The sequence below is a fragment of the Ascaphus truei genome, chromosome 13, assembly GCF_040206685.1.
Source record: "Ascaphus truei isolate aAscTru1 chromosome 13, aAscTru1.hap1, whole genome shotgun sequence".
NCBI classification, from domain to species: Eukaryota; Metazoa; Chordata; class Amphibia; order Anura; family Ascaphidae; genus Ascaphus; species Ascaphus truei.
Window position 1 is genome coordinate 21,653,192 of NC_134495.1, and position 22,699 is coordinate 21,675,890.

Genomic DNA, 22,699 nt, shown 5'->3' on the forward strand with positions numbered 1-22,699 from the left:
GATCTGCAACAACTTCATGCAGCACTGGCAGAGACCAGAACACGTCTACTCTTCCTCCACAGTATTACCTACCAGCACCATAAATATACACAGTACTTCCTCACATTGGCCCATGGCCTCCCGCCCTCCAGTCTCAGAGCTCCAGCGCGTCTCCGTACGTGGTTGAAACCATTAGAATGTCACACATCCTCTGTCCTTATTTCTCCATCGCACTCCCTTCGTTTTACACCCTTCTGAGGACTCGTGGCCTCCACAAACCCAAATAAAGGGCACAAGATAAACCAAGTCCATTTAAACGCTGCACTATTCCCATCGCAAATAAACCCAAACGCACTACTTTGATTGCAAGAGGTTCATTTTTATTCAACATCATCGTTTCACACAACAGAGGAGACTTACAATATATTTCTTTATTTATATATGTATATATTTACCATGGCTCAGAAAGGTGGGGAGGAGTTACGCCCCACTCCTCCGTACCCCGTGTGGGAGAGATTGGGATGGGGAAAACTCCCCTCTTTTTAATTGAATAGATTTCGAAGTCGTCGTCTCAAACAAGCAGCTCTAGCCTACGGCATGAAACTGCAAAATTCATCAGGCCCCGTTTGGCAGCCTGGGGCGGCTTAAGTGTTTGAACACTTTACATTTCACTGACACCTTCTTCATAATAAAATGTGTCCAAATGTCCTGTTTCCGATACCCCGGTTAGAGGCCCTTGAGGTGGTGGCGGGGTTAAGAATTTAGGCAACAGAGCGTAACAGTGCTAAAGGGAAGTGCTCCAACATTCGCACACACAGCAATCACTGGCAGGACACACTACACTCAGACATATTATATACGCAGCAAATGATCTTTTCTCCCTCCAGAGAGGTGTTCATCTCCCGACTAGCTTGTAATAAAAATGGTTTGCAGTTGACGTCTGCGCTTTACTAGACCCGGTTCAAGGGAGAACAGGTCTGACAAATATTCATTTTTAGCCGTAAAGCGGCAGGAAAAAAAAACCTTTAAAAAAAAAAAAAAAAGTAAAATTTGATAACGTTTGGATTATTAACGTGGTTTTCGTGTTTTTAGCATAGATTTCTGCACTGAATGAGTTAGCAAACTCTATTGCCACATACAGCATGAACAGTAACTTTGGCCAGTCAGAATGCCCCCCTGTTCAGCAAAAATGCAAAGCCCCCAACCCTTCCCACCCCCCATTTTCTTGCCACACGTGGAACTTTTGGAAATTGAGTCCTGTGATTGGCTCAAGCTGTTGCCATGGGTACAATGAACCCATCAGCAGCCTGAAGTGTCAAAGCAGTTTGGAACATTCCATTCGCCCGCAATTCATAGGGGAGTTCAGTCTTCATTTACAATTTAGGGTCAAGCTCACACATTTGAAAAAAAGGTTTTCTGTTTACACGGAGACCTTCGTTTATAAGTTAATAGGGTCAGTGGAACTTACCTCCTAAGTGATAACAAGGTGTCTTGTTCAAGCCTTCCAGGGACCCCCTACGGGAGACACCCTCCTATCACATAAGAGATTGGTTCAACCAGTTACTCAGAGTAGGAAACACTGTAACCCTTTTGCTGCCAGGTGGGCCAGCAAAGCGCTGGCCTCTCTGTTATTGAAAGGGTTGTGTGTATGGTGTACGGTAAGCAGATAAAAATCAAAAATGTTGCATTATTTGGCCCGTGTTTCGTTTTCCCGACTAGAAACGTAGCACAGACATGCACGCGAGGCCTCCTCCTTTACACGCTCAAGCTCTGTACAGCGGGGATGGTCTCGGCAGGAAGGGTTAGGAGAGGGGCAGTGGACGGCTCAGTTCTTCAGGACGGTCTCGTACGCTTGGAAAACGAGCTGGGACACCTCAGGCGCTCGGCACTTCAGAGACAGCTGTGGGAGAACAGGGTCAATAGGCGGAAAAGTAACAGATCTGTGTGATGCAGGCCACACCATCAAAAGCAGGGCTCGACAAATGCACTTGCCCCCTCGCCTTTGGCGAGTGCATTTTACCTGCTTGCGAGTGTTGGCAGCGGTGTGGTGCGGGGTCTCCCGGCATTCTCCTGATTCCTCCCCAGCAACTTCCGTGTCTGAGCTGCAGCTCCAGCAAAGATGGCTGCGCGGCGTCAAATGACGCCGAGTTGCCATGACATTGGGATGCTAAGTGACGTCAAGACGCCATCTTTACTGGAGCTGCAAGCTGCAGCGGAGACACCAAAGATGCTGGGGAAGAAATCAGGAGAATGCCTGGAGACGCTGCACCAAGCCGCCGGTAACACTCGCGAGCAGGTAAAATGAGGGGGGGGTGAGTTTTTTTGGGTGGGGAGTGCCTCTTTTTGGGAATTTGTCGAGCCCTGCTCAGAAGGATAGCAAAGCCGGTCCAGTGGTGCAGGGTTTAGACTTTACACTAAAGAATCTCAACACTGACAGTGGGAGAGAGGAAGGACAAGGGACCTGACAGAGAAAGGAGGGACGGAGTATGATAAAAGGAGAGGGAAAGTGTCGAAACTTTCAAATGCACTAGAGATGGGGTGGGTCAACTCCAGTCCTCAAGGGAAACCAACAGGTCAGGATTTCAGGATATCCCTGCTTCAGTACAGGTGGCTCAGGCATTACGCCACCCGTGTTGAAGCAGGGATATCCATAATACGTGACCTGATGGTGGCCCTTGAGGACTGGAGTTGGCCGCCCCTGCTCTAGAGGTATCAATGTGCAGGATGGACATCTTTTAATAAGAATGGGGAATGTTGGAACGAGAGGTCATGCACGGAGGCTGGAGGTACAGGGAAATCGCTACAAAAAGGACGGTGAATGCATGGAACTGCATCCCAGCCAAAGCCGTGGAGACTAATACGGGCGAGGCATTCAAAAACCCGGTAAGAGGTACTCAAGGTGTATCCCACCTGTGCAAAGCGCCAGTGAGAAACCGGTATCTGAGGGTTCACAATAGGTTGAAAACTGAGCAGACCGAGTGGTCCTTGTCTGCAATAGATCTCAGCAGGGACAGGAGAGCAAGAAACGGTCACTTAGTACAACCTTCATGCTCCCGGGCCTTGTAGTATCACAGAAAATACAGCGCACTGTGCAGAGCTAGCACTAAATATATGTAAAGAGCAGCTAGACACATATATGGCCTGTTGGTGACCCATGAAGGCTGGAGTTGGTTTAACCGATGCCCATGGGGGTCTAACATTAAGTAACAGCTTCTCACCGTGCAGTTTGGGCTCCCGGGCTGCATCCTCAATTCTGCCAGCACCCAGATGCCGTTTGTGAGTTTCAGGGACTGGTACAGCATGTCCTGACCCTCCACCGTGCGTCGGGCTACTGTGAAGATGTTGCTGGCCGTCAGCTTGTTGCTGACCGTGTCTGTTGGGAGAAGGGATTAGAAGGACCCATATTTTGACACCGTCTGCCCTGGGAGGTAAGGGGTGAGGCACCGACATGGGGAATATGTTTTGAAGATGCATTATTCGGAACAGACTCAATAGATGCGTTATACAATAGCCCGCAACGACTTTCTGTCTGTGCTACTAATGGTACGAGTGACAGGCTCAATTGTCTACAACTCCCGTCTGTATCGGTCACCTGCGTCCGGTGCAACAGGCTGGATGGCTTATAAGACCTTCCTCATCCTGTAATTAGAGGGACATGTTTAAGGGTCCACAGACTCCTTCTGTTGGTGTCACCGTGCGACGGGTTTCAGATATCAGCATCGCCCCACCCCCACGTTATAGGCAGGTAAGTTCTGTGATTATTACAATGTCACCAGGAAGTGTCGCTCACCTGAGCTCGGGGGACATTCTCGGATCTGAAATTGGGCCTCGTTCTCATTAGGAATGTCCTTCCAGGTGGCTAAAAACATCTGCCGCTCTGAAAAAGGAGAGAAGGATCAAGGGGGATATAATATAGATGATATAATAGATATGACAACCCTACACTTCATACCGGGAGGTGTAACCAGCCACGGGTACAAGCATTCCAAAATTCTAACTTACAGCTCATGACAGCGTTAAACACGCACGATTCGCACAACACCCGGCGCGCCGCTCTTCCTCTGACTCACCCATCTTTCCATCTTCCACAAAGAGGATGTGCAGCGGGTAAGGAATACTGAAGTAAAACACATCAATGTTGTTCTTCACTGCAACCTGCAGAAGGAAAGAGCGGGACAGGTATACAGCAGGGCTGGGTCACACACAGGATAGCTCTCTGGCTTGAATCGCACGTGTGTGTGTGTGTGTGTGTGTGTGTGTGTGTGTGTGTGTGTGTGTGTGTGTGTGTGTGTGTGTGTGTGTGTGTGTGTATATATATATATATATATATATATATATATAATCAAAAAATAAATAGATGATACCGTTCTGTGGCTAACGAAATGCTTTTTATTTGTGCGAGCTTTCGAGATACACTGATCTCTTCTTCCGGCGATGTTACAATGAATGAAGCAAGGATAACTTGAAAACAGTGTCTCTTGGAATGTTATCTGTGCTTGTCCTTCCCCCGGTGTGGATGTGTTTTATGGCTAGAGGTGTCAAAGGGTAACTGAAAGCAAGTGAAGAAAGAGTGTGTATGTGTATCAGTGTGAATAAAAATGAATGGAGAGCCCACAGTATAAACAGTGCTCTACACAAGGTGTGTGTGGAGTGAGAGGGATATAAATGGTGTGGGTGGGTGTGGAAATGTGAGAGTTTGTAGCACAACTAAAAGTGTGTGTGGATACTATGTGGTCCCTATTGGTATATATGGATGGAAAAATAAGGAGTATTAGTATGTGTGAGAGACAGCTGTGTGTGCATACATATAGCACAGTATGTACAGACATGGCCTTTAGCGCTCATGGGAAGAGAGTTCGCTAGTGTCAGTAATGACTCATAAAATTTCGATCTCTGTTTAGGCCACTGCTAAGTGTCCCGAACAGTTGCATGAATTTGTATTCATGCAACCGTCTCTCTTTCGGGGTTTTAAGATTACTTTTGAGTATGGCAACCCTCAGATCGTTCATCTTATGGCCAGAGTCAGAGAAATGTTCGCCAACAGGACTGTCTCTTGTTCCGCGTGTGATGCTGTGGCGATGCAGGTTCATTCTCTTGTTTAGCCCCTGTCCTGTCTCACCTATGTAGTAGCAGCCCCCTGGGCATTTCATGCACATGATGAGGTACACGACATTGCTGGAGGAACAGGTGAACCCTCCTCTGATTTTGTATTCCCGATTCTTGTGTGGTATTTGTATTGTGTCCGCTGTGTAGAGCATTGCGCAGGTTTTGCATCTTGGGTCCTGGCATGGTTTTGTCCCGCATTCAGTTGTACTGCTGAATACTTTACTCCTCACCATAATATTCTTGAGATTATGGGGTTGTCTGTATGATAATAAGGGTGCTTCAGGGAAGACCTGTTGCAGTCTTGTATCTTCCTGGAGGATGGGTTGTAGTTTCCTGGCGATCTTGCGTAGGGCTCCTAGGTGTGGGTTATATGTGACCACCAAAGGAACCCTGTCGCTTGTCTCCTTCTGTTTGTATTCAAGGAGATCACTTCTTGGTATTCTGGTGGCTTTGTGAATTTGCTGGTCTACAATTCTGTGGTTTATAATAGGGACCACATAGTATCCACACACACTTTTAGTTGTGCTACAAACTCTCACATTTCCACACCCACCCACACCATTTATATCCCTCTCACTCCACACACACCTTGTGTAGAGCACAGTTTATACTGTGGGCTCTCCATTCATTTTTATTCACACTGATACACATACACACTCTTTCTTCACTTGCTTTCAGTTACCCTTTGACACCTCTAGCCATAAAACACATCCACACCGGGGGAAGGACAAGCACAGATAACATTCCAAGAGACACTGTTTTCAAGTTATCCTTGCTTCATTCATTGTAACATCGCCGGAAGAAGAGATCAGTGTATCTCGAAAGCTCGCACAAATAAAAGCATTTCGTTAGCCACAGAACGGTATCATCTATTTATTTTTTGATTATTGAAGCTCGGCTAACACGGTACTGATACCTCTACATGTATATATATATATATATATATACACACACACACACATATGTTGGATATGCATACACAAAATACACGCGTGCTATCTGGCTTGAAGTGTGTGTGTGTGTATATATATACATATATATACATATACACATACATATATATACATATATATATATATACATATACAGTGTTCGACAAACCTATACATTTGCTCGCCCCGGGCGAGTGGATTTAACCCCCGGGCGAGTAAATATTGGCCCAAGCAGCACACGTTTGGTACTAGGTGGCGAGTAGATTTTTTTGTGTGGCGAGTAGATTTTTTGGTGATTTGTCAACCACTGTACATATATATACACGTATGTATGTATGTATGTATGTATGTATGTATGTATATATATATATATATACACACACACACACGTTGGATATGCATACACATAAAATACATGCGCGTATGCGCACGCTCTCTGGCTTGAATCGCACGTGTGTGTGTATATATATATATATATATATATATATATATATATATATATATATATATATATATATATATATATATATACATATTTTGGATATGCATACACATAACACACACACACACACACACACACAGTGTTACGTAAAGACACACAAACTCTTTACCTGCAGGTTGTTAAGCGGATCCATTTTCATGATGGATCCGACTGTGTTTAGTGGCAGCGAGACCTCTGTTGACTGGTTGGGGGCCAGAGGAGTGTGTATCTGGAGAGGGGCGGCAGGTGCCATTCCAAAGCTGTCCGGGGGAACAGAGGAGAGGAAGAAGGGAATGAGGCAAAGCAAGGGAGATACTAATGCTGGCTGCTCCGTGGGTCGCAGAGGCTTCTGGGAACCGCTCGGTCTGTACCTGTTGCGATTGAACTGGATGGCAAAGTCGCTCATAACCTGGAGGGCTCGGTTTGTGATCAGGACATCCATGAAAACGGCTCCAGATCTCCGCGCGAACGTGCCACCGATTTCCAGGCCTTTGCCTTTCATGGCTTGCAGCCACACCTGGGGTGCAATGAGAACACGAGACAATGAGCAGCCTGTTCCCGAGCGGGATTCCCTGCTTAGTAAAAGGTAATGGGTTAGGAGCGTTCCGGGGCAGTAATCTAAAGGGAAAAACCAAGCTTCTGCAGCTGGGGTCAGCAGGGAGGGCGAGTGTTTGGGAATAAAGACGAACAGGGACTCACCGATTTGGGAGCCACGTAGGATCCGGCAGTTGGACCCGCTCCACCGGCCAACTCAAAGAGGTCCCCAAGACCGCCGGAGAGAGACGAGCCGATGGAAGCAGAACCCATCGGAGGGGCCATGAAACCTGCAGGAAGCTGGAGGAGAGAGATGGTAAGGAGACGCAGGAAAAGGATATGTGTCTATATGTATATACATTCATTAAGAGACAGACATACGCGTCTGAGTATGTTTATACTCATACGTTCAATATAGCTGTCTTTTATGGGGTGTGTGTGTGTGTGTACATACACATACATACATATATATATATATATACACACATATACACGCACAGAGGAGACCGCTCGCAGAGGAGAGCGCGCGCACAGAGGGAGAATGATGAGAAGTAAATACAAGAAGGAATGGAGGAACAGGTACAGAGTAAAGCGATAGCTGGACAGACAGGGGAGGACTTCCTCAGGCCTATACGATACTTACAGCCGGACTTCCACCTGTGTCCCCTCCGAGCTGCAGAGAGAAGAGATGTCAATGTATGAGGCGCTGAGGGAATCTCGGGCGGAGTTATAAATTCACGCAAGCAAATTGTAAAAAACGCAAGCATCAAGGAGGCAAAATTTCATTTTCATATGGCAGGTAACCAAGAAACCCTCTTTTGGACCGACATACCCCTTCTATCTCGTCCACAATCTTGGGAGTTGAAGCAGGTGGGAGAGTGCAGGCAGCCAGGGATAGAGACACATACACACACACACAAGCCCCGGGAAGAGACAGCCAACGACAGCGGAAGAGAAGACAGAGAGAAAGGGAGGTAAGGAAGCAGCATGGGGAGAGAGAGGGGGATATTAACCCCAGCAGCCATCACTCCGGTAGCAAACGGTTGTAAAGCCAAAGTGATTTAAAGGCGGTGATGTTCTTAATTTAAAAAAAAATTAAAAATGTCCCCTAATACAGAGCAGACAGTGTACACAGCGCTGTACATAGCATCTTTCAGGCACAATAAGTCTCCGCCGCATAGAGCTTACAATCTATGTTTTGGTGCCTGAGGCACAGGGAGATAAAGTGACTTGCCCAAGGTCACAAGGAGCTGACACCGGGAATTGAATGAGATCCCCTGCTTCAAGGTCAGTGTCCTTACTCACTGAGCCGCTCCTTCAGCCGTTAATTAGCAAAACAAACAGCTGATTTCTGCCTTTATTAAGAAAAACAGACACATTTTGTTTGTTTTTAACTTGTGTTGTTGACTGGAGTTTGGTTATATCGGCCTCATCTTGTCTTACCCTGTGCTCTTCACATAGCTGCTGCTCAGACTGCGAGGGCTTTCAGAAGCCATGTAAGAACAAGCTATGAAACACATCGCTGCCATTTCTTTAATTGCGCTTTATGTGGGACTAAGCCTTTATTGAACGTGTAATCCCGGTGCAATGTGTCGCAGGCCCCTCTAGCAGCAGAAGGGTTAATCTGGTGCAGTCAGGATGGTATTGGGAATAAACTAGAGGACCAATGTTAAATACAATTACGTACCAGGCTGTCCAGCCCCCCTCCCAAGAGGTCCACGCTGCCCAGAGGCATGGAGCTTGTAGTTAGGGGGGGCCCGCTGACTGGGGGTGTCAGATCCAGATTTAGGAGGTCCCCCAACAGGTCCCCTTGTGAGGGAATCATGGAGAGGTGGGGCTCGGTGGGCGGAGCTGCTGCAGACGCGGTCTCTGGGCTCTCGGCGCTCTCGCTCCTGCAGGGGATAGAGGCAGTCACAAGCGGCCCGAGGACTGAACTTAAGGGGGCAAGGTTTACAATGAAAGGTTGCGACATCGACCAATTCAAAAGCTCTGCCCTGTGCCTCATTAGAACTTTCAGACATAGAGCTCTCTGATTGGCGGTTGTCATGGATACACAGGCTGTAACCCCCTCCCCTCAAAACAGCTCTTTAGAATGTTCCATTCATCAATAAGTAGATATGGGGGAGCTGGGGGAGAGGTTGTGGGGGGGAAGAGAGGTGTGTTGAGAGGTTGTGGGGGGAGTTTGGGGGAGGGGTGATTGTTGTGGGGAAGAGGGGGTGTTGTGGGGGTGTGAGGACGACGGCACACATTTGAATGTCAAAAACATACATTGTGCTTTACAGGACAGCTCTTCATTTAAGAAAAGGTGGCTGCCATTGACCCCATTCAGGTTCCCACTCCACTGCTCACTAGCTCTTTAGAATGCTCCATTTACCAGCGATTGAAGGAGGACCTAGGCTCCCGATCCTACTTTAAACGCTATGATTAAATGATATAAGGCCACAATGTTAGTACCACCGACACGTCTTGGGTAAAAGTGATAGATACACTCACACGCCTGTGTGGGGCACTCTCTTCACACATGAGTAAGGTGACACTATCCCCCATACACCATCTGTTCCACAGCTGCCCAAATACTCACGAGCCCGTGCGTGGTGGTAGCCTCTTGGGCACGACCCCCCGGCTCCCCTCCACGAAGGCGCTGGGGGGCTTGTGGTATACCGAGGCCAACGTTCCGATGTAACAGATGAGCTCCTCCAGCAGGGTGGGCTCGATGAGATCCGTCTCCTCGGAGATCAGCGGCTTCTCCGCCAGGACCACCTCCTTGGCAGCCACGGGATCCGTGGAGAGCAGCCGCCAGTAGATGTAGCCGCGGTCCCGCAGGTCCGGGTTATCCGAGTCCTGAGGCGGAGACCCAATGGATTAGAGAGAAGATACATTGGAGAGGTCACAATGGCTCGACCCTTTCGCTGCAAGATACATCCTGGGATTATGACTGGTTATCTAGGGGTGGGTGGGGGGGGGGGAGATGCCACTCCATCAGAGGAGTGAACGCGGTCAGGGGGGGCTACGCATCCGTTTGGCATTATCAGTGGTCTTCCCACAACCACACGACTGCTATTCAACTGATCACAAGGTCACAGTCCGAGACGTCCGGTGGCATTGGGGTGCAAGACATCCGTCAGTAAAGGCTGCAGTGCTATATGACGAAGTATTCAAGCAAGTCTCTTTAGACCACGTTAGAAAGATTGAAAGTATATTTATGCTATAAGAAAGTGAGGGGCAGAACCTTTCTGAAATAAATCATGTGTCAAAAGCAGTGGTATTCTGTTTGTTTGTGGTTTAAAACGTAGGTCACACATACACGCAAATATGTTTCAATGTAGGGTACAAGCAAAGACACAGACGCCAATATATCCCAGGCCTAGAGGGGGGCGGAAAATCTGGAGATTTAATTAAAGCAGCCATCCCGCCGTAAATGTTAACTAGGGGGGTCCTCCAGGAGCTGAACAGTGCTCTGAAGACCCCTCGTTTATCAAGATACTTACTGGTGAAGTTACTGGCTTTACATCTCCCTCCAGGGGAAACAAACCTCTGGCCAATAGGAAGTCACGCATCATCGTTGTGGCTTCCTATTGGATGGCCATTTAAATCCCCTTTAAAAAAAAAAAAAAACAACAACAAGAAAAAAACAGGAATACCAGTAACTTCACTGGTAAATACCTCAGTGACCAGAGGTCCCGGAGCTAAAAACAGAGCGGTTTAACTCAGGGAGGACCCCACTGCGCCCATGGTGTAAAAAATGCTTTAAATCACAGGTCTTGGAAACACACAATACATGCAGACAGAGACACACACCCCCTGGTCGCCTCCATTACATAGTCGCCTTGATAAAGTACTCTGTGTACGAAACGCGTAGGTGCGCTCATCTAGTCCCTTTTTTTGCTGTATGCCTAGCCTGCAATAAATTACTTATTTTTTGTTGTTATCTTCGGAGTGGCCTGGCCCTTTTCCCTTTCCTGGATATCGTATACAGGATATCCTCGGCTGTGCTCTATCTACGCCTGCTACTTTCCAGTATCTACAACGGATGGATTGCACGCCTTTGATGACGAGAGTGCCCCTTGGATAGTGCAGGTAAAGTGCCGCAGTGCCTTATTTATTCCTGTCTACCACGGACATTGTCCTTCATTATTACTTTAACTGGTTTGGTGTTTAATACAGTGTGCATGGTTGTGGACGTCAGGCCGACTCCACTAATCACTTATCCCTCCCAGTTCTTGTTCAACTTCATTGTGGGGCACTCCATCGCTACCTGGACTACCAATTATGGACTTATGATGTTCTTATTTTCTACATATGGAATTGGTTACAATTAGTGAGCACCACATATACCACGTTTCGAGTCCATTACACACCTGAGTTGCTAAGCTCAGCACTTGCTGCACTAGTTCTTGAGTCTCCGTTGGCTTCTTCAAGAAAAGCTTCACAATGGCTGTTAGCAGCTGTAATTGGACCTGCTCGGGACAGAACAGAACCAGATCAGTTGAAACCCCATTTCCCCCCAGAACATTCCCAGCCTCCAGAGCCTACTAGTAGCAGACTATTCTAGATCCACAGCTTCCAGAACCTACAGGAACCACAGCCCAAACACACAGCTTCCAGAAACCAGAGCCCCTCCAGATACACAGCTTCCAGAACCTACAGGAACCCCAGCCCAACAAACACACAGCTTCCAGAACTACAGAAACCAGAGCCCCTCCAGATACACAGCTTCCAGAACCTACAGGAACCCCAGCCCAACAAACACACAGCTTCCAGAACTACAGAAACCAGAGCCCCTCCAGATACACAGCTTCCAGAACCTACAGGAATCCCAGCCCATCAAACACACAGCTTCCAGAACTACAGAAACCAGAGCCCCTCCAAATACACAGCTTCCAGAACCTGCAGGAACCCCAGCCCACCAAACACACAGCTTCCAGAACTACAGAAACCAGAGCCCCTCCAGATACACAGCTTCCAGAACCTGCAGGAATCCCAGCCCAACAAACACACAGCTTCCAGGACTACAGAAACCAGAGCCCCTCCAGATACACAGCTTCCAGAACCTACAGGAACCCCAGCCCACCAAACACACAGCTTCCAGAACTACAGAAACCAGAGCCCCTCCAGATACACAGCTTCCAGAACTTACAGGAATCCCAGCCCAACAAACACACAGCTTCCAGAACTACAGAAACCAGAGCCCCTCCAGATACACAGCTTCCAGAACCCGCAGGAACCGCAGCCCACCAAACACACAGCTTCCAGAACCACAGAAACCAGAGCCCCTCCAGATACACAGCTTCCAGAACCTGCAGGAACCCCAGCCCACCAAACACACAGCTTCCAGAACTACAGAAACCAGAGCCCCTCCAGATACAGCTTCCAGAACCTGCAGGAACCCCAGCCCACCAAACACACAGCTTCAAGGACTTGCTGGAACCCCTGCCCAGCAGACTGAGGTCCTGTTACTCGCCTGTGTGCTCTCGTCGTGAAAGCCTTCCAGGAAGCTCTCCAGCAGCTCATCGGCATTGTCGATGCGCTCAGCGTACTCCCCCACAATCCAGATCATGGCAGCCCGCGCCTCCGGCTCATCCAGCGAGTCCAAGTTCTCACACAGCGTCGAAATTACACTCTCGTACCTGTCGGGTGAGCAGACCAGATGTTCCCACCGTCGTGCCTGGCTTCAGGGGCTGGGATATATCAACCCCTTATCTGAAGCAGCCTCTCTACCTCGTCCCCGTAGGGAAACGCGATTTAGATCTACTTCCTGCAGCTCCAAATCCATTTAATAAACGTAACTACTAAAAGTTCCCAAAAAACTGGTTAGAACTTAAAATTAAATACCTGATTCCGACTACTATATGCGCTGACAATTATTGTGATCATATATAGGGGTTATTACCACTGGGATTCTAATGATTTCCTTTAGTACTTTATTGTATACTCACCTTTTTCTTTTCATTGTTACACATATATGGCATAACAAACGTAATAAGGAGGGGGAGGGAAGAGGGTACAACCCAAAAATATAAAGGGGGAGTTTTATAGATTTACAATAGAATATCATCAATAGACCTTGTTTGACATTATATAGTTTGTATTCTTTTAAAACACTGTGAATATACACACACACACACACACACACACACACAATAAAGAATATCACTTGTGAGCACATTCACATGTCTTAGACAGGTCTGCAACCCTGCCTTTCACCATTATCACCTAGCATACAGTGATCCCACTGCAGCAAGGGATTCTGGGAAATGAGCACACAATATGTTGCACACCTGTCTAAGGCTGCGCGTATAGTGCCGTTGCCGGTGACGTCACGCTGCGATTGCTGGAAAAATCAAATTGACGACTTCCAGCGATCGCGACCAGGCCATCGTTCCACTTCTACTATAAGCGCACGCGATGGCAGCAATACATTTGTTATGCTGCGACGTCGCATCGCCGGCACTATAAGCGCAGCGTAAGACATGTGAATGTGCTCACAAGGGATATTCTTTATTGGCTATATGCTAACGGTGGAGGTTTCCTGTCGCCTTTTTCCCCCCACCATAACTTAAAATGTATATGGTGTGTGTGTGTGTGTGTGTGTGTGTGTGTATATACACTGATCAGATAAGCCTATTTCCTTTTATTTTCCCTTTTCAGTGCCCTGAACATTTGTGTTTGTTGTTATTTGTATATATATATATATATATACACACACACATATATACTTATATACAAACACACACACACACACACACACACACACACACACACACACACACACACACACACACACACACACACACACACACACACACACACACAAACGAGATAATTACCATGATGGTGCCTACGCTACTAAAAAAAAATTCTATTATTTTTCAAACTAAATTACTAAATCAGCAGCAGCAGCCCATCAAGTTCCTTCCTAATTCCCAAACATTGCACTTGGAAGTTTTGGAGGCGGCAGTGCATTGAGATTTATTACAGCTCCAGTCTCCTGCTTTGCCTGGGGTTGAGGGAGGAGAGGTCAGGCTGGGTTCTGAACCAGGGGGTGGAGGGGAGACTGACTTACTTGTTGGGGTACTTTCTGAAGATGTCCTTTATCACCACGATGGCTTCCTGAACCACATAGTTCACCTTGGTCTGGATGAGGTCAAGCAGGGTGCTGACGCAGCGCTCTGCGGATTGCTGGAGAGACATAAGGCAGGGAGCTCAGCCGCCTAGTTACCACTCTAAGTGCCAGGGGTATGGGAAGAGGGTACCAAGCCGCTACTTCTTACCTCCACCTTGATGGCGCAACGACCGATCGCGCGCACGGCCTTCCGTACAAAGTCCACGTCCACCTCGGTGGCGTATTCCTTCAGCTCGGCGAGAACCTGAGCAGAGGGTGGAGCAAGAGAGGGATGGTTGGGAAGGAGGACCGGGATGGAGAAGAACACAGTGATGGGTTAGAGAGACAAGCAAGGAAGGGCTGTCAGGACAACCACACGCCCGATGGGAGGTTGTGCACTGACCTGCGCTATGTTTGCGGGCGACGCCAGTCGGATCATGATGTCCAGCTTCTCCAGTTTCACGTAAATCGGGTCGTTATATTTCACAAAGAAAACTTTCATCTCGTGCTTCAGGATCTCCGGCCTGCGAGGGGACAGGGCACACAGAAAGAGGGGCTGACACAGAGGTGAAAAGAGGTGCCGTTCGGGAAAGAGTCTAATGGGAGGCGTGCGTTTCCTGCAGCGGCAGGAAGGGTGGTGTAGGCTGGCGCTGATCTCACCGTTTCTGGACGATCAGGTTGATGTTGCGCAGTGCCACGTATTGCAGCTCGGGCTCTGCGGAGAGCAATGTGACCAGGGGGGGCGCCAGTTTCTTCAGCAGCGTTCCGTAATAGTCCAGGTCTTTGGACAGCAGCTCCATGAACTTCATCAGCACCTTCACCGCAGACAGCACCACGGCAGAGTTGGCATGCGAGAGGCGCGGCGTGACGCGCTCACAAATACTGTGCCAGGGAACAAGGGTGTTACTGAGAGACCGCAAATTCTCTCCTATATCCTTCTTGACCTCTCATTCTCATTGCTCTTCACTTCCTTCTTCTGAGCCCAACTGTTCCCTGTAACCCTTCAACTCTGAGCCTCCGTGACCTCTCTTTTGTTCCTTCTCGTTGCCCGTGACTTCTGACCCTGTGTGTATGTGTGCTCTTTAACCCTTTAAGTGCCTCGTAACGTTTAGGCAACGTCACTTATAGTGACGCTTTGCTCATATTTTGGAGGAGCTGGCAACCTCAGGGCTTTCTTTTTCCGTTCCAGACCTCAGCGGGTGGACCGGGGGTCATGGGGTCGCTACACTGGCGGTCACGACCCGGAAGCTCTGCGGCTCCCCTGGCACACACAGGGTTACCCGCCTGAGCATATAATGCTTTCAGACTCCTCATCCTCTTAACTGCAGGGCCTTTGGATGCCTCTTGACTTCCCACCCTCATTATCACGTGGCCTCCCTTATGACCCCTCCTGATGTATCACGTCACGCTGACCTCCTCGACCGCTCGCTCACCTCTGAGCCTCTCGGTCGTCCTTAGGGATGTAGTTCGCCAGGCAGTCCAGGATGAAGATCTGGCCCCATTCTGTACACTCGTTCAGAGCGGTCAGCAGCTTGTTGATGGACTGAGGGTTCAGGTCCAGCAGGTCACTGCTCGGGTGAGATTCCGCAATTTCAGAGAGCGCAGCCACTGCATTGGCAACAACCTGCGGAGGGGGGAGAGAGGCAGAGCGGTAATAAGGGGAGAAAGGAGGAGGAATGTGGGGGAAGTGAGGAGAGCCAGGAGCCAGCAAGTTTAAAACACCATAGTGTCCACGTTTCAGGACAATCTACGCGTTATATCGATGGTAAGAGGTATTTTCCGTATCTGTCACTTTATCCGAGTGCTTTTCCCATCTTACGCCTTGTGTGTGTTATTTGGAGGAGTTCAGGAGCAGCTAAGCAGCACACACTATGATGAGAGGCACCTCACTCAGCACCCGACTTCTATTTGTAACACTCATTACGGATACAAACAGAAGGCCAGATACGCCACACCCCTCCATGGTAATGATCTGTGAGAGAATCAGACTACCAACCTTGTTACATCGCAAGCAGGATTTATTTTATTCTTTGTAAACATACCTGCCTCAAAGTAAACTTCTATTTACCTTGATACCTTGGTACCTCAAAGAAGTAGAGCGTACTGGAAAGTTCTCGTAGTCATACTGATCAGTAAGAAATGTAGGCTTGTGGCACACTCGTGCCTTTAAGGGACCTTCAAAGAAATAATAGTGTGCACAGAGCGTACTACCCCTCAAAGGTCTCTTCTTCATGTGATATGCGGAATGGGAAGATTTTCGTTTTTTTTTTAAAGAAGACGTGCGTTTGTTTGAATACTTTTCATAATCTATGTAAGGCTGCATATGTCTCCAAGAAGCACCACTCGTTAACCCTTCAAATTGTTGAATCATGATGTTTCTTCTTGTTTTGACATTGTGGGGTGAAGTGCTTTTCTATCTTTGAAGATATTGATCAGTACACATGAAGAAAAGACCTGTGAGCCCCTCTGCCCACGCTAGGACAGGGGTGCGCAAACTGGGGGGGGAGGGGGGGGCACGGCACTTACAGAGGCCTTGCGCTCTTCCTCAAAGACTTTAAATTAAATGCCGGGGATCGTGCCCAAGGCCTCACATTGCGTTGCCATTGCAACGTGAAGTCACATGAGGGCAGAACGCCGGAGACAAGGTAAGGAGGGGAGGGGGGGGGGGGGCGCGCATGCAGGGGGGCGCAGAAGAAAACGTTTGCGCACTACTGCACAAGGAGATAAATAGGAGATAAATATCCTATTGGTCCATTAAAAGCTATAATAGACACAAAACTAAACGAGCTAGAGAAAGGAAGGAGGAGGAGAAAGGGAGGGTGCGGTCACCATGGGGTTGGAGTCGGAGATGAGATCTTTCAAGGTGTCCAGGAATCCCTGGTCCTCCACCAGCTGAGCGTTGATGTCGTGCAGTTTGGCCACGCACACGGCCGCTGTCTTGCGCACGTAGGGGTCCTCGTCCTTCAGGCATTTGCGCAGCGGCTCGCACAGGTACTCTGTGATCTTGTCCACGCGGATGCAGCCCATTGTACGCACCGCCAGAGCACGGATCAACGGGTTGGGGTCCTCGCAGTCCTGTGGGGGAGGGGAAAAAAAAAGGGTCGAAAGCCTGCGTTGTGCCATGTGACCCAATGGACAGTCATGTAACCAGTTCTAGAGGTCACGTCTGCAATAGAGCACCAGTGGGGCATCTTAAATGATGATGGGTGTGTTATACAGAGGGAAGGTTTAACCCTTACGAGTGCACCTATAATGTTCTTGGTACAGCGTGAGCACTTGCTCGTTTTCTAGGGACAGATTGGACTGACCGATCGAAACAGAAGCGGAGCTCCTTCTCCCCCCCCCCAAGACTGTAAAGGTTTTATATCACGATCATTATGAATACCAGTATGTCTGTGTACCATAGTGTTAATGTGTTTATATACTGAGTGTGTGTGTGCCCGTGCGCATCAATGAGCCCGCGTGTGTGTTTGCGCCAGTGTGCCCACATATGTTGATGTGTATTGCGTTTGCGTCACTGCGATTGTATGCATATCAGAGTGTTCATGAATCTGTGCAGTGGTTAAAAAGCATCAACTGCGGATATAAGGGGTCAGCAGCCATAAATAACAGAGGGCATCATTAACCCCTCCCCTACCAGGTACCCCTCTGGCATCAGAGGGGTTAAAATCTGTGCATTCCCCGCCCCCTGCTGATCTCATTCTCCATCTGTGCTAGGCTCCCAGCTCACCTTTACGAAGGTGTTGACAGCCATGATCGCCATGTCTGGCTGACTCTTGGCATAGTTCATCAGGTATAGATACACCAGCTTCTTCAGCTCCAGGTTATCCGTCTGCATGCAGTTCACCACGTCCGGGAACAGGGCGCTGTCGCGGGAGGCAGAGAATTAGATGCAGAGCTGCACAGGTACAGATTATAACCTGCTCAGAAAGACATGCACGCCGAAGGAGGCAGGGACTGAGAACGTGAGAGGCCAGGTCACAGAGAGAGGAACTAACAAAGACGCTAAAAGAAGCTGAGCAGTACAAACATACAGAGACATCTCTGACAGAGATCCCTTCAGTGAAAGGCAATGGGCAGACCGCGGTGAGGGAGCCAGCACAAACACTATTCACACAGTGACATCCTACACCTCCAGCGCACCTGACATCCTTTCCCACTGTCATGGACGCTATCACCTTCTTAACGGCTTCCTTCTTCTTCTCCTTCTTGTCGCTGTTTAGCTCTGCTTTCAGCTCAAAGATCTCACCTGCAAGAGGGAGGTGTGGGTTACTCATAACACAGCAGCTGTGCCGACCGCTGTCTCTGTCTACCGGTTGGCCGGCTTCTGAACCTCATGGCTGCCGTGCGCACCCTCCATCGCTCACCTTTCTTGGTGGTGGTGAAATATTTGGAGTCCGTCATGTTCGTTCTTGGCTTTCACGCTGCAACGAGGCAAGAGGGAGAGAAGGTTAGAGCGCAGGGAGGGTGGTAGGGATCAGACCGGTCAGCTGAGGCTGCAGGAAGGAAAGAGAAGCAAAAACCACCCCCTTTTCAATAGGAAAGACAACAGGGAGAGTTTCAGGAAGAAGAGGTGGGGTCAGATAATGGGATCAGATAATGAGGTCAGCTATGAATAACACTACCACCTCCCCCCTCCCCCCCATGTACTTACCACCGCAAAGAATAAATATCTGAAATTAGTTTTTTTTTCTAAGTTTACACCCGACTTCTGAAGCAGGCGGAGACTTAAGCCCTCGAGTGCCAGCCAGGCCAGCGGCACATTGCTTTAAGTGTTAAAAGTTGGTCACAATTTATTTGTATTTATTTATAAAATGTGTTACCAGGAAGTAATACATTGAGCGTTACCTCTCCTTTTCAAGAATGCCCTGGGCATAGAGTTATGATGACAAATACATGCTTACAAATACATAGTTAAATTAAGGGAGCAGGGTTTTACATTATATACAAGACATTGCATGCACAGTTAGAGATAATATATATAGGCGTATCTAACAGTTACAGACCAGATTAAAATGTGAGACAGCTTTAGTTTTGAAGGAATTTAGCCTGGTGGCGGCTGTGACTGCAGACACCGGGATTCAAGCTGCGTTCACTCAAACCAAACACAGTTTTCTGCTACTTTAATCGCTGTATTGCATTACACAATGTGGTGGTTCCCAAATAATAATACAAACAGTGGTTAACTAAGCTTACAGATAAGTTGAAGACCTTATTGGGCATGTGTTCAATATGGAAATACTAACAAGTTTTTCTTAGAGACTCACAAAGTTCATGTTGTAGGACTTGGGATCCCTGGTGTAATTCTATCGGCTGCACAGGATGCAATAGCTCTTTATTGTCTCTATAAGGCATGTAATGTACCTACTGTAAGAATATTCTCATGTATAATAGGAATGCAATGTATCCCCTCCTCCCTGGCACACCCCTTTTTATTTTATGTACCCCACTCTAGATCAGGGGTCCCTAACACCAGTCCTCAAGGACCACCAACAGGCCAGGTATTAAGGGCATCCCGGCTTCAGCACAGGTGGCTCGGTCAGTTTGACTAAACCACCTGTGCTGAAGCAGGGATATCGTTAAAAATCAGGCCTGTTGGTGGCCCGTGAGGACTGGAGTTGAGCACCCCGAGCCCCCCAGTTCTAGATAACAGCACGAACGGGAGGACAAAAAGATGAATCACATGTTCCTTCAGCAGCAGTAAAATGAGGCAAAAACCTATGAAAGCCTATTACATGCTGGTGAGACAGAATGAGGTGTCTCGCAGCCTGGTAAGCCCAGGGGACTTTAAATGAGCCCTGGAGTAACAGATGGAGCATGTAAACTAGGAGATTCAGCAAGCTTTGGCTTCCGTTCCTATGGAAATTAATAACAAATTGAATTTCTTCGAGGGGGGGGGGGGGGGGGGAGAATAAGGGACTGTTGGTCAACCAAGTTTTTTCTTTGCCTTCAGCCCACACGGTCCTTCACAAGGAACCCAGGTAAGGAGACAGGGCTTTGCTGGCACATACACCTGATGAGTACAAAATTATATACAAAGGGAGCAGCAAGAGGAAATAAAACCTCTCCTAAGCCTCAGCTCACCAGGTTTACAAAACTAACTTTAAAACATGGTTTCAAGATACTTATAGGTGTAAGAAATATATATATAAATATAAATGTAAATATAACTGTATGCTCATCTGCATGTCTTAGGCAGGTCTGCAACCCCGCCTTTCACCATTATCACCCAGCACACAGCACTTCCACTGCAGCAAGGGATTCTGGGGAATGACATGCAAATGAGCACACAGTGCCACTTTTTGCTTCAAAAACCATTTTTAACATGGTTCCCTATAGGCTTAAGCTTGCTGCATGGTCACAGCTTTGAGCACAGCCAGGGTTAAGGTGCATACCCAGTTTACCAACCCCACACCATAACTTAACTCAGTGTATATATATTTGCATGTCATTTCCCAGAATCCCTTGCTGCAGTGGAAGCGCTGTATGCTGGGTGACAATGGGGAAAGACAGGGTTGCAGACCTGTCTAAGACATGCAAATGAACATACAGTAATATTTACAGTATATATATATATATATATATATATATATATATATATATATCGTTGTGACCCCTTAAACAAGTCATTGCCATTAGTACACTTTAGTCCTACAAAGTATTCTCCCTTAAATATATCCCACTATGTAAAACACCCTTATTCTTTCACACAGGATTTTTGGCGACCCTAACTCGTACATCTTGCTTTGTGCATGGATCACAGAACAGGGGGTCCCCAAAGGTAAAATAACTGCTTTCTGGGGGGAGTTCGGAAACAACAGAGCTCCACAGAATGAAGCAAGAAACGTGCGACAGGGAGATGGAAAGAATGGTGCCTTTGTATACATTATTACACACAATACAGGCTTGTGGGACAGGTTTAGTCAGTTCACCCAGCTACTCCTTGGGAAGGACACATGTAAATCTAGAACAGGGTTATCCTATGGAAGGAAACATAGCTTTCCCCCACTACAAATCTTTCACCCCTCCAATGCCGGAAGGCCATCAATTAATATCAACACTTTCTCTGAGCAATGCGTAGCCGGCATTACATATTGACATGGGTACAGTGTATTTTATTTCTATTTAAAGCACCACGGTAATGTCACTGCTATTGAACTGGGTGAAGCCAGCACAAACCCCAGCGTCGGCTCCTTGTAAAATGTGGGCAAGTCACTTTACCTCCAACAGCAACAAATAAATTAGATTGCAAGCTCTCCGGGGAAGGGAAAAAAAGAATGCTTCGTACACGACCAGCACCATGTTAAGAAGAACTGAATGGGGAAAGAGGTGTCATTTGTACCTCAATGTGATTAGGGTTGCCCCTGGGAAGTGTACCGGTAAGGGAGGGGTTAATGCATTAATCCCTTCACCTCTACAATCCCACTTTCGCAGTGTCGCCTGCCTGTGTTGACAGCTGGGGGGGTCCAACCCCCCACCCATTGGGATGTCATGTCTGAGGGTCGTATTAACCATTTCAGTGTCTTCTTAATTCGCTGCTGTTAAAAAAAGGGAGGGGGGGTTGATTGAACACAGTAGGACCAAAGTTTCAAGGGGCTGGCAGGTCACCCACTTCAGAGGCTGGTGCCTTCACCACCACCCAGTGACCCAAAGAGCTTACAACCGAATGCCACTACTGCAGTAAAAAGCTGGGGGGGGGATGGGGGGGCAGAGATCTCCCACTTCAAAGGCTAATCACTGTCCTGGCAGCGAAAAGATAAATCATAAGCATATGATGAAACCCCTTTCCTTGGTAGGGGAGGGGTTAATCACCCCCCCAATCAGCTGGTTGCCACTTCCGGCTCCTGATCCCCTCCCCCTCCCTTTCTCCGGGGCGCACAAAATGGCGGCGACAGGGTACAGCCTCACCTTTGCTAATAGGCGCGAGGTCGTGTCCCGGGGCTTGGGGTGCGTGGATCTGTCTGATGTTAACGGATAAAACTCAGGTCTCCCCCCCCTCCCCTTTCCCGCCGGGCTCTGAGATACTCCGTAAAGATGGCCGCCTTCTCGGGAGTGAGCCGCTGTCACCTGCCACCGGAAGTGACGGAGGCGAGGCGGGACTTCCGCGGTGCTCAGTACCACACTGGTTGCCATGGAAACTGACTCCATAGAGGTGCATAACAGGGCCTCCTCAGTTCTGCATAGTGGGCACACTATGTATTATTTGTAGTATTCCACATTAAATGTCTCAGATAGGGTTATGACTTATTTATTTGTGCAGCAAGAGTGGTGATAAACTGTCACACATGTTAACTGCACATCTGTCCCCACATCCAGGGCCTACAATGTGAAGATTGTGGCCCTGAAACAATGAGCAAAGTGCTACTTTTTCAGCAGAAGTAAATGAGACGCCAACGCTAACTGACTTTTCTCTGACTTTTAGCATCCTTAATCTCATAGTCTCACCAATAAAACGCACTTGGATTCCGTAAAAATGCAAATTTGCGCAAGCAAACGGAGGCATAGGAAGGGAGCTCCCGCAACCAGGCGTAAAATAAGGAAAAACATGTCTCCAGGCACTCAGAA

General features: G+C 48.0%; 1 protein-coding gene across 1 annotated transcript; it reads right to left on the minus strand.

Annotated features, from left to right (window-relative positions):
* Positions 1-337: 337 nt before the first annotated feature.
* Positions 338-22,201, minus strand: AP1B1 (adaptor related protein complex 1 subunit beta 1). Its single transcript, XM_075568852.1, has 22 exons — positions 22,043-22,201; positions 18,502-18,558; positions 18,278-18,383; positions 17,865-18,000; positions 16,964-17,209; positions 15,568-15,758; positions 14,795-15,016; positions 14,538-14,658; positions 14,304-14,399; positions 14,096-14,211; positions 12,494-12,659; positions 11,391-11,489; positions 9,614-9,873; positions 8,720-8,924; positions 7,676-7,705; positions 7,198-7,332; positions 6,870-7,015; positions 6,629-6,758; positions 4,050-4,134; positions 3,770-3,856; positions 3,198-3,352; positions 338-1,879 (listed from the first exon to the last, which is right to left on the minus strand). The coding sequence occupies exons 2-22, from the start codon at positions 18,536-18,538 to the stop codon at positions 1,805-1,807; spliced, it is 2,844 nt and encodes a 947-aa protein (XP_075424967.1). The 5' UTR covers positions 18,539-18,558; positions 22,043-22,201; the 3' UTR covers positions 338-1,804.
* Between the last annotated feature and the right edge of the window lie 498 nt (positions 22,202-22,699).